Source organism: Strix uralensis, chromosome 6 (assembly GCF_047716275.1).
Source record: "Strix uralensis isolate ZFMK-TIS-50842 chromosome 6, bStrUra1, whole genome shotgun sequence".
Classification (NCBI taxonomy): Eukaryota; Metazoa; Chordata; class Aves; order Strigiformes; family Strigidae; genus Strix; species Strix uralensis.
Genome location: NC_133977.1, coordinates 34,268,445 through 34,281,010, shown reverse-complemented (window position 1 = coordinate 34,281,010; position 12,566 = coordinate 34,268,445). Strand labels below are relative to the sequence as shown.

The following is a 12,566-nucleotide window of genomic DNA, read 5'->3' as shown; positions in this document are numbered from 1 at the left end:
TTACTCGCCCCCAAAAGCAGCAGACCAAACATATGCCAATGTCAATAAGTCTTTAAAACCAAAGCAAACAAGTTGCTTGAAGATTTCTCAATTGCCCTTTAGGAACATGTGTCCTACTTTCACCTTTCTAAAACCATGGCAAGGGAACTCCCTTCCCAGGATCAATCAGGGACCGAGACATTTTATCCCACACAGTTTAAGTCACCTTTTTTTTTTTTTTTTTTTTTACAGATTTCAGTAATTGTCACACTCCTGTAAGATACATCTGAGACTGTACATCAGAAAGCAGTCAGCTGATGTTATTAAACATTTTTAGATGACTGTCTCTGAATCTTTTATCCATCCCAGCAGAAAACAAAAACATAAGTTACAACACATAAAAATAGCCAGGTGCATCAAGATATTCTCAGTTCAGCAATAAATATCATTGGAGATACTGGGTAGTACACATGCTGAGGGACTGCTACTCTCCCAGGGAATCGTTACTTACATTGTTTTAGAAGCCAGTTCCTGCTACCTGCACACAGAGCTCCTACCCCCGTGGGCAGAGCTGCTGTTCACAGCCAGCTATGCACCAAGCAGAGACTGCAGCCTGCCTTGTCTGCTAGCTTGTACAATGCAGACCGTGAGAGTTACAATGTTTTAGAGTATTTTATATCCATAGACAGCCTCAGTCAGAAGCTGAACCAATAATTTATTACATACCTGAGGTCAAAAGTTAGATTTTTAGAACATATGGAAATAATTGTAACAAGCTAGAGGAAGGCAAAGTTCATTTCCCAGACAGGAAGAAAATCCAAATCATGTCTCTTCTGATGACAGGAGCGAGCATGAGAAGGGCTGGGAGGAGGACGGATCCCAGGTGGAGCTGTTGGGGTTTTTCTGACATTCCTCCATAAGGGCAAAGTAGCAGTCTTATCTCAAAAAGGCCTGGGTTTAGCCAGCTCCTGTTGATGTTATTTCATGCACACGAAGTGGCGTTAAATCAACTAGTGCAAGATAATACTTGTCAGTGGCCAGCTTATCATCCACTCAATAGGGTTTAGATAGTCTCCTCTCGCAGGCTCCACGTGAGACCCTGGGAGTTTATCAGCGCACCTTGCGTCAGCAACATTCAGGGTTTTGCGATGGTGATTTTGATTTTGCAAGCGCCCTCGGCCCTCTGTCCTCGCAGCAGCACCGAAAGCCCCACAGGCGGTGGAGGAAGCTCGAGGGCTCCCCGCCAAGGGGCTGTGCCGAGTGGGGTGCCCTCAGGTGCCTGCGCTCCCACTGCTGCTGCAGCAGGATTAACTTTGGGAATTACTGGTGCAAAAGGAGCCAGGCTTCAGTCATGGAAGGAGAAACACTGGAAGCGATCACTGTGTGGAGGCTGCCACTGTCAGGGATGATTTGCGGCAAGCAGCCGTATCAGACTCACTGCCTTTGCTGGGGACTGGGCTCAGGGGGAAGTTGAGGAGAACTGAGGACAAGCTCATCTTCCCACATCTCGGTTGATTAATGTACAGAGAGGTTTTTTTACTACAGCTTGGAAGTAACACAGTCCAAACCTCTACCTCCAGTTGATGGCACCTTGACAATTTAACTTTTAGTAAGGGAAGGGAGCTGATAGGAGCCTAAACGGAGCTGGGACACCCCCACCCACCACAAGGATTTGTTACTGAGACGCACAATCCTACTTCATCCCAGTGGGCTCAAGGCAGGGCCAAACCCAGGAACCCTGAAGTTTGTGATGGAAGGGGCAGGGACCTCCCTTCCCAACCAGAAAACGCCCCTGGGTTTATGAGCAGGGCCAGGCCCCAGCCTTGTTTCCTCCCTCGCCTTTCCCCAGGCAGCACAGCCACGGCCGGGACACGGACAGACACACAGCACCCCTCACACGGCAGCACTCTTTGCTCAAGGCTGTCCCGGGGAAGCGATGGTCAGTCATTGTCCCCTGTCATCCCAGGGAAGGCAGCAGGTGGGCAGAAACAGCACAAGTCCCGAGCTGGCCCACAGCCTACCCTGCCTGCTTGCAGGAATTTTGTCCAAAGTTTAACCTAGAGCCAGGAAACCTCTGCAGACTGAACATCAGGCCTCGAGAGCCACAAGCCAAGATGAAAGCCAACCCAAAGGTTTCCAGAGGGAGATGTGTTACATTGTGCAATGATCCCACTTGAAAGAGGCTCTGGATTTTCATACTCAAGGTCATGCCTTTGGTGATGAAAAAGGCTATTTACCAATGGGTTACTAAATCTCAGTCGTGCCATGCTGTATGCAACCCTGGCAGATATGAAGTCTCCTTCTTTCTCCTTGTCTGATGAAGTGCCCTGGCTGACCACTGTAAGGCATCTGAGACAGAGCTTGGCCCATGTAACTCAAGACTAGAAATGTGGCCTCATCTTGCCTTTCCACTATAATGCAGTCTCTGCTGGCTGGAGGATAGGCAGGGCGGTAGGAGAGAAAGGCTGGTATAAATCTCCCTGCTCCCCAGACACCATAAGAGCCCCTTGAGGTGGGGTGAGTTTGCTCTACCCAGCACCCTACACAAGTACAAAGCACTCCCATCTCATCATCCCACTTCCCACCACTGCCAAACATTCACTATCCAATATTCATAACCTTTTTTCTTTTTTAAAGGAACTGCAAATATGGACACATTTCTGAGCAAGTCACACTTGCTGTTTGCCAAGCCTGCTGAGAATGATTTCCTTTGCACATAAAGCAGGTCACCTCGACATGGTCGCAGAGGCAGGACTGGAGCTCAAGGAAAAGCAGAGCTCACAAAATGAAAGACAGAAACACACAACACAAAAAAATCTGCCAGGAAAGACTTTGGAGACAATCTCCTAAGTCATGCTTGTGTGAGCTCCACCGCTTCTGTGGCACGTACAGCTACAAACACATTAATCATGACACTTGATACTAGCCTGAGATCCAGACAGCAGGTGGATCAAGTAGAAGAGGAGGACATGTTACCGTGCTCTGCTTGCAAAGCACTATCACATATGTGCTTTGCAAACTGTATTGGTTGAGATGTTCGGAAACACAGTTTGCTTAAGAAAAGCCAGACAGCACTTTGGAAAAGATGCAGCGGCACACTGCACAGTAATTCAGGCCGCCACCACTGCCCGCAAGGACCAGCAAAGCAGTGGCTGTCCTTGTACTGCAGCAGGTCTGCAGGAACATCAGGGCTTGGCACAGAGCTGCAGCGAGCAGTCATCCTGCCACCAATGTCCCAGGACACACATGTCTAAAAAAAGGTATTCAGTGAAGCAAAATGGGTGTAGGGAGGTCAGCAGTCTAGTGTGGCTAGATTGATTTCCTGGCCAAACCATTCATTCAGACAGAAGAAATGATGGTTTCCAAAACGCCCCTAAGCAAACCTCCAAGAAACTTCTGGCAATAGGACTGTGACAGATACTCAGCCAGACCGAAGAGCTTTAACATTCAGAGCTTTTGCACCGCCGGAGGCATGAAATATTTGTTGCTGTTGCTCAAATGAACAGACGTCTATAAAAGCACAGATCTTTTACTGGAAAAATGGAAGGTTCCAGTTCTGTGCAACCTTGGGTGAAAGGAAAACCGAAAATCTCATCGACCCATTTTAGAGGCACAGTTGTATTCCCATTTGAGTCAGTAGGAATTACTGCTGGAACATAAATACAAGGCATTTTATTTTTACCTCCCTGTTCCCCAGAGCACACATGGGAGGGGAGGTCTGTCTGACCAGGCTCATGCAGCACCGGACTGTCTACGGGGAAAGGGAAAGTCTTCTCAGAGCGACTCAGAAGAAAACATTACGCTTCTCTTTTTGGTCCATACTAACCACAGATCATATACGATAGGAAGGAAATATGCTTCCATAACCAGAAGTTAATACAGAATATAGCTGTGAATACAGGTGACTCTGACAGGACACAATCTTGCTTTAGGTGAGAAGAGGCGAATCTTCTGATTTATGTGTGGCTCCATTTCTCCCTCCAGAAAAACAGCCTGAGAGAAGAGGATTTTTCCACAGAAGTCAAAGAAGATGAGCCAGAATGGGAACTCTGTAATCCTATTAGCATGTGCATTTAAATCAACATTTTTTTTTGCAAAAATAATTCCACTCATGAATGAAAGCCAATAATGGCAATCTGACCAATGAGCACATAAATTAGCTCTGCTGTGCTCGACAGAACCCATTTTCCATATTTAGTGATTCCTGTAAACTAACGTTTCTGACAAAGACGGAATTGAATCAGATGTGGGTGAAAGACTAACTCGGTCTTTACCCGAGCTATTATTTCCTGAAGAATGGAAATCTCTGTACCAGAAAATCTTGGAAAGCAGGAGTCATCTAGACCCATCCTATGCACAAACACAGACTCTACGTTAGTATTTCACACTAAAGAGTCATCTAAACTATCAAAGTGCACCCTCGCCTGCCCTTTCCACGAGCATCTCCACCATACAGGCTGTAGGCTCAAGTTCACAGCTCTCAGCCCTCGAGGCTTTATACTCGCCCTCGGAAACGCTGGTGTGAGAGCCACCTCAGATCTTAGGGGCTTCAAGGGCTGAGGCTCTACCCAACAGATGGCAGAACGAGGTATGAAAACTGCTTCTTTGGTCTCTTCTGAGCTTTTGTATTAAATGTCCAAAACACACTCAGTGAAACATTTTTATTGGCACAAGTCAGGGTTACAAAACTTTGTGGCTTAAGCAGATGACAGTACCGATCCCAGTTTTAGTGTTAGAGCCTATTCTGCCTGTAAAACCTGGCATGGATTTGCAAAAATTTGGGAGGTAACAACATTTGGATAATACAAAGTCACTTTACAGCTATTCCCCAAGTGAAAACACTAGTTCATAACAATGTAAATAATGAATCTGACAACTTTTAACGTCAACAGATAAACCAGCTCCTCAGGCACTGCCTCCAAAAAGGCTCCAGCAAAGAACATAAGTGAACACAAGGAAATTTTCAGCGTCCACGTCAGAAAAAGACAGGGGACAACTGGCTTGAAAACCCCTTTACATTAGAAGTATGTTAAACTTTCAGAATGGAATTGCAAAAATCACCCCGGAGTCCTCCACAGTTCCCCATCCACTCCCAGCTCTGCTCTGCCACTCTACATGTGTCCAACCACAGACCTGCTCCGTGCTTTGGCTTGAGGGAAGAATGAAATGAGACCACATAGGACACAATTTCACACCAGAGGGTAAAGACATGTTTAAACTATGTCAGTGAAACTAAAATGCAAATTTTGCTCCAAGGTTCAAATGTTCTCCCTAACTTTATAATCTCCTGGAAATGAGCAGAATTGAGAAGGTTCAACTGAAATTTTCTGTTTGTGTCTTGGAGTATCCCTTGAAGCTTCAAGCTGGAAATAACATCAAAAGGCACAAATCAATCTGGCAGGATTCTCACAATTCCATTTACATGGATGAAATTACTTCTGTCCAAACAAGAAGAGTGGTATGGAGTTAAATATTTTATTTATGCAAAAGTTTCTAGTTCAATAGAGAAAGTAGCCTACACTAAAAGCAGACATGCTTGACAAACTTTCCAACTGCTGTAATATAAAAACTCAAATCTTGACTTTCTGTTTCACTGCCAAACATGCAAACAAGACTAACTTCCAAGAAGAACAGGAAAAAAAGGACTAAAAACTAAATGAATCACACAATATTTGGAATGCACTGTTTCTTTATTGGATAGCTGATATTTCTTGGAAATGGGAAAGAAGAGCCACTTTGAGATAAGGATGATCGGCAGAGTTGCCTTTAGCTACACTGCAAAGCAGGGGATGATCGGGGGGGATTTTGCATATGGGTTTTGCCTTTGGGAAACGGTCACCTATCTCTAGGCTTTAATATCCAACATCCTGATCATTACTTCCAAGTAGAAACCTAATCTGAGGAAAACAAGCACTCAGCTAGCTGGGATGGGCAAACACGATCACTCAGAGCAGCTCATTTTAGTGGCAGGCAGCAGCTCACCTCATGCTCTCGGCAGTCAAGGAGCTGTGCACACTTCTGCCCAAGGGTGATGCAGAGCAGGAATCACTGCCTGTAGGAGCCTTTCTCTTTCCATTAACTACAGAGGGAGTCCGAGGAAATTACACCCTTAGCTAAATTTAGTTATTGTGAATCCCCTTCCCACATTTGAGTATGTTTCATACCAGGCCGATCTCACAGCAGGAAATGATTAGCTGAAGTTAAGCATCTGACAATTCACTTTAATGAGCAATAACTCATGGCAACCCGCCATTAGCTTCAGCTGAATAGTTTTTATTTTTAGCTGGTGTTGCTCAGATGCAGCTTTCATCCAGCATGCGCTGGGAAAGCTGACATCCCAAACTAGTCTCCAGGTCTTGGTTGTGCCAGTCAGAGTGTCAGGGCTCGAGAGCTCCAGTTCCTGGAGGTCAGAGAAAAGTCACTGCAGTTCTGGGAAAGTTTCAAAGACTGAGATAAAACCAAAAGCCTAGAGAAACAGCACAGAGGCGCGCAGTCTCAAGAGGCCTTGCAAGAAAAGTTATTGAAATCCTGAGAGCGTGCTAAATGAGTGAGCTGGGTCTCCAGGGAGAGAAACAGCACAAGGGGAAGGCAGAGAGAGACTGCTGAAATAAAATGTGACTTTGTTACTGTCCAAGAGTGTCTAGTGAGAGGAACAACTACAGAAGTCACCGCTATTGTATCAGCTGCTTCATATGGACCTAAACCTATTATCAGAGGTGACTGTAGGGAGGGCACAGGGAAAAGAGGAAGATGAGTCCTCAGATGAATACAGGGCAGGGTCTCATTTCCTACAGACAAGCATTTAGCTGAGGAGCTACTGCACAGGAAGGCAGAACGTGTCCTTGTGCCTCTGACGAGACTCTCAGGAAAGCGTGCAACTCAAGCCCATGGCACCAAGAACTTGAACTGCAGATGAAACATCTGTGGTCCTCCTCTCTGGGTGTCCTGCTCAGAAACGTGTTTCTATATAACAACATACAACTGTGATGGGTATTTAAAACTTCTCCGGTGGGAGGTTTGAGCCTTTTTCTTTACATTTATCAGCCTGAAAAATTCATCCTGCTTCAGAGTCCCATCCAACCCCTCACATAAGCTGTTGTGAGTTTATGACAGGAATACAAGAGAACAGACATCCACAGAGTGAATCCACCAACCCGCTGGTGAGGTACTGCTAGCCATCTCCTATCCTAAAATACTATGACATAGGTACGTACTGCTCGAGTCCTTCAAGGGAACCTCACTTATCTCCCCAACAAAGCAACAACTTTTTAGAAGAGGTTTTTACTGAATAAAAGGGTGTGGAAAAGCTCAGAAAAAGAGCAGTTGCTCCACACAGTAGAGTTTGAGGCCAGATGCAGCATTTCTACACACTCGATTTCATTCACCCATTCTTTGGCCCCAGGTTTGTGCCCAGCACGTTCCGGACCAGCCCAGAGCACGGTGAGAGCAAGTCCAACACATCTGCTGGGAGCACACATTGGAGCAGCCTTCCTGTAATGCCTCACAGCTGGGAGAGCAGATTTCTGAAGTCAAGAGGCATGTATTTTGCTTTAGCAAAGAAAGGAAATAAAAAGTCAAGACTAACAAGATCCAGAAAGGGCATGCTTTTTTTTTTTTTTGAATAAATCAACATTTATTTCAATTTAGTCAAACAACTTGTTGAAGCACTTCTCTAAGTTCTACTTTACATTTTGTATTTACACTGTCCTCGTTCTGTGACAAAAATAAAGTAATCCCCGACCCTGAAGTTTCCAGAATAAGTGTCACTAGCAGCAAAAAGAACAAAGCCCCAAACACAAAGCAAAAATCCCCCTTGATATATTTTGATAGGAGACTTATGCGTGTTCTGTAAAAAAGTTTTAACCCTGAACCTTTACGGAAACCTATATGGGATGATGAGGGGGAAAATGTCATGTCTGAAGCTGAACAAGAAGAGCAGCATTTGCTGGCCTTTGCAAGTACACTGTTACTTTTAGCATAAGGAACTGTGAAATGCTTAGACACCCACACAGAAGCAGACTTTTTAACTTTGATCTAAGCAGTTTTGCTCTGCTGGGAGCATAAGGGTACCAGAGTTGGCGAATACCATCTTTTATCCTGGTGGTGGGCACATAAACAAACTTTATTACACAAGGTTTCCAAGCAGCTGTTAGTACAACACAAGACTTATTCTTTTGCAAAGTGTCAAGGGTCAGCTTCATTCAGCAGCTCCCAAATTGAGCTACTGTAAGAATTTTGAAGTAATTTCTCAGTTAAATGACATCATCGCTAAGGTCAACTCTGCCTTACGCTTGAAGCCAGCAACCTCTATGACAAGGTGGATCACTTTGCTGAATGGGGGGAGAGGAGGGAGGACATCATTTGAATATTGTGTTCCTCAAAGGAAACTGTGGCTATGTCTCCAAACAATTCCTCATGGAAATAACAGAAGAGTATTGGTTCAAAATAAATTGGAATTGGGGGGGGAAAAAAAAAAAAAGCAAGAACAGAACCCAAAGCTTTTTGGGATAGGAAGAAAAACTGCATGTTGAGAAAGAAGGCATTGGTCATTAAACTTTCCAGGCACACACAGGGCTCAGAAAGCACAGAAAACAAGCAGAACAAACAAACACAACTGTGTGCATCTTAGCGTCAGCTTCTTTTGCCAAATGCAGTAGCTTCCAACATTCAGCAGCTGTCTCTTGCTTTCTAGTGCTGTGGAGTTCTCTTTGGTACTTGGAGGCTGTCAGGAGCTCCGGGCAAAGAGAAAGTCTTTGTCCATTTACCAACCAATTCCAAAGGCGCTGATCTTGAATAACTTTACTAAGCAAGAGTGACACAGATGTCTAGGAAAGGGGGCTTTTCTCTTAGTAAAGTTGTGGTAGGTGCAGTGGAAACCCAAGGCAATCTACATGCTTGTCAAATTGTGCCTAGGTAAGAACAGAGTCCTCCATGAACGTCTCTCATTTGTTCACTCTTAAATTATTCAGGCTCTGACAGCCCCTGAAAAGAAAAGAACGGAATAAGAATAAGTTGCAAGTGGTGCAGGGTGAGAGCGGACACCACGTAACCACCAAGAACAACGAGGTTGGGGTGTTTGACGACAGACACACTGCAGCTGGAGCCTCCAGGGCTGGTGCCCAAAGCAGCTTCCTCCACACCCTTGTCCTCCAGAAATACTAGTGGAAAATACAAGCTCACAGCAAAGGTACTGGCTGGGATGAATTAAAAGAAGTAATGAATGAAGTAAATGCAAACAGCGGTTTGGAAATAAAACACACAGATAAGAACTGCTGGTGCTTGTGATGTTTTGCTCTTTGAACACGGCACAGGGAAATGGCTAAGCAGCTCAGAGACTTTTAACTGCACACTCAAGACTATCAGTTAGACTTGTGGGAAGCTTTAACTCGCTCAGCTTTAGTATGAAAATCAGAACATCACTTGCTGTCCCATATAACAGGCTCACGCGATCTACATCTTGGTTTTTTGTTTGACAGCTCTCCAGGGAAGGGAGCAGTTCTGTGAGGAACCTTCCTCATGGTGCTGGTCAACAAGTTTATCAGCTTTCAGGTGATGAAATCACTACTACACTCTATCTGCGTCAGCAAGAAAGATGGGATCGGAACTTGAAGTCTCAGAGAGCATCTGCCACATGGGAACAGGAGAGCTCCCTGCAGCACCCTGCCGAGGTCTTAGCCCTCTGAGGCTGTGCCAGTGCCTTGATGCAGCCGCCAGCCTTCCCAATAAGGCTAGTCCTGAGAAACTCATTCTGACTTCTGGAGGGCCACACAGAGCCATCCACAGCTTTTACAGTGCCTACACCGTTGCTGCTTACCAACAGCCTCCTCACAGAAAAAATTCTTAAGTCCAGCTTAGCAGAGATGTGGAGAGGTGCACTGCATAAACTGCACTGCTTCATTCCCAGCTGCATCACTGTGTCTAATTGCAAATAGCTGTAAAAATGCTCTACCAATCAACATGTCTAATAAGCGATTATCATTACAAAAGCCATCTTCACTATTGCTGAGTAGTTGCTTTCTTTCGGCCCCATCTTTCAAAGTAATTAGGAAAAAGAAACTCTTATTTGAACACACCAGCAAGGGCTGGACTGATCTAGCAAGAGACACTCTTTGTTTCTGGAAAGACTTTGTCGAATATGGGTAGTCTCTTACTGCAATGTACAATGTCTGATCACAAGATATCCACCTGCCTGATAGTTCAGTATCTCCAGGACAAGTGACTGCAGTGAATATCCAGCAAGCATTTGCCTTTAGATGTTTGTCTGGAGCTTGCCTTGCTTGAGACTTTTCTTAGACACATTGCCAGATCAAATTTTACAGCAGCACAGCTCTGAGCAGCTACTGTCCTCCTTGAGCAGCCCAGGATGTTCAATCCTGAGTAATTTCTCTGATACTAAGACAACGTCAACTTTGATGCTGCTGTCTGCTCAGCACTTGTGCCCTGGCACGAGCTGTGCTCTGCTGTTGCGGAGCTGAAGTTACTACTGTAACATTCGAAGTGTTTGCTTCCTTCTTGCCTAAAGCTATGATTTTCCTTCTGTTGCTCTAGAAAGGATCCCTGTTGATTAATACTTATTCCATTTCCTAAAGAGGTCTATGCAGCCTCCACATGTTTCAGCTGAGAGCAATGTTTGAATATCATGTTGATCCTCGGGATTCAAACTACAGAAGGTACAAAGAATACCAGACTTGAGGCACTTTAATGGCATTAGCTGTGAATCATCTTTTTACATTGTACCGCTCAGATACATTTGGATCTAAAATACATTTGCATTTCTAATTAAAACAGCTTACCATTAGTAACTAAAGAATGTTTTAAATCAGAATCCTTAGGCCATAAAAGCTAATTGCATGATGCTAAAACTGGATTTCAAAAATATACATATTATACCCCCTGCAGGATTAATTAGGCAACATCTCTTCAAAAGAGTTCTCAAAAGTGTATTTATTCAGCATGTGGTTAAATTATACTGGGTTGTGCAACACTTTTCATAGCCTGCCTGGGTGCACACTTCTGCAGCAGCAGACAGCTGGGCCCTTGTTCGTCAGGGGTGCTCAACATGGGTAAATCTGATTTGGGACGGCAGCAAAGCCCCACCGATAAGAAGGATCACACATGCTGGTTCGTGCTCACTGCCTTACACCCACCTAGAAGCTGCCTTCACCCCTAACGCAATCCTGCTGTTCCCCGCTGCACAGCGGGCGTCATTCTGGCCACAGTTATCTGGTGCTGCTCAACAAGATGATCTCGGGTACGTCTGTGATGCAGGCCTATAAAAAGGCTGAAAACAACTGGTAGATATAAATCTGGAAGCTATAACTGTTGATTATTTGATGCTCATTTTGTCACCAATTTCCTACGTTACATCAAGAAAGTTTCAGAGTGCTCACTGAACTGTGTCTTCAGAAAAGTTGAGACTGTAGTGCATGTCTTGGGGATGTAAGAAACCTCTGTTCACTAAAGCTGCATGTACATTATGAAGGGAGGACAAAAAAAAACAACACAGCAAAACAAGGCACATCCTTTGCTGCTGTACTGCGTAGCTGTAATTGTCAGCAAGCCTAAACTGCATGAAAAAGTGTCCTCAGCGGATTTAGCTGTAGCTGAGGATGTGCCACTCCCAGCTCTCCTTGTGTGCTCGGAGCTGCTTGCTCCATGTGAAATATGAACGTGGAAAAATGCCTGGAAAACATAACAGTGGAGACACCTCCAGGGTCGCTAAATCCAGTCCCTTCTTATCACAGGTAAGAGTCCGTCTCCTTCCTAAAAATTTAACTCAGTGCTGTCTTGTGCCAGTGAACAAGGGATCTTTGCTCAAAACTGACATAGAGACGGTACTTGTGCTTTCCTGTATACAGCAACATTAAATCTCCATGTTTAATTTACAACCTTCCAATACAAAAGATAATGATCTCCACCAGAAACCACCCACTGGTTCCTCAGGATCACATTTGCTAATGGATTCCCAGCAGGTCTGGCTCCCCAGCTTCACCCCTTTGCACAACTTTACAGCCTCACAGAGCCTGGAAGATAATTTTGCAGAGATCCAAGATTTCACAGTTGAGCTGTACCAGGACTAGCAATGGCTGAAACACATGGAACAACAAGTGCGTTGGGGCGCAATAAGGGCAACAGAATAGCAATTACTAACTCCTTATGTGGCAACACACAAAATGGGAGGTGGGTTTTTTTCCATTTTCCAGAAGTACTGAGAAACCACAGTTCCCGTATAACAGAGGAGCACCCCAAAGCATTGGGAAGTGCTGGGAGGTGAGGGAGTAAGAAACGAGCCAGAGCTGGAGTGGGCTTTCTGCAACGTGATGTTATGCATGCTGCATTCTACATTGGAGAAAAGCAAACGACAAGTACGTCAACTGAAGTGTATATAATGGCTCTCTCCCCATCAAAGAGAAGAAATTCCCATGGCTGTCCTACTATCAACTGCTGTAACTCAATTTGCAGGTTCTATTTCTCATCACATTAGGACTTCACTGGTGAAATCTTCATACTTTGCCATAATTATCTGAAAGGAGCGCAGGTGACGTGTTTTCCATGTTCTCAGCCTGCCGGGGAGAGGACTGTGGGGC

The 12,566-nt window shown here is 44.8% G+C and overlaps 1 protein-coding gene across 4 annotated transcripts in view; it reads right to left on the bottom strand.

The window, feature by feature from the left end:
* KALRN (kalirin RhoGEF kinase) overlaps window positions 1-12,566 on the bottom strand; it is a 526,142-nt gene that overhangs the window by 61,951 nt on the left and 451,625 nt on the right. The window contains exon 36 of one of the 4 annotated variants that reach the window (XM_074873626.1): window positions 7,571-8,961. The exons of the other annotated variants lie outside the window; for them this stretch is intronic. Coding sequence (XP_074729727.1) covers window positions 8,945-8,961 — 17 coding nt within the window. The 3' untranslated portion in view covers window positions 7,571-8,944. Of the gene's footprint in view, window positions 1-7,570; window positions 8,962-12,566 lie in introns of those variants that run through there. 4 annotated transcript variants of the gene reach the window in all.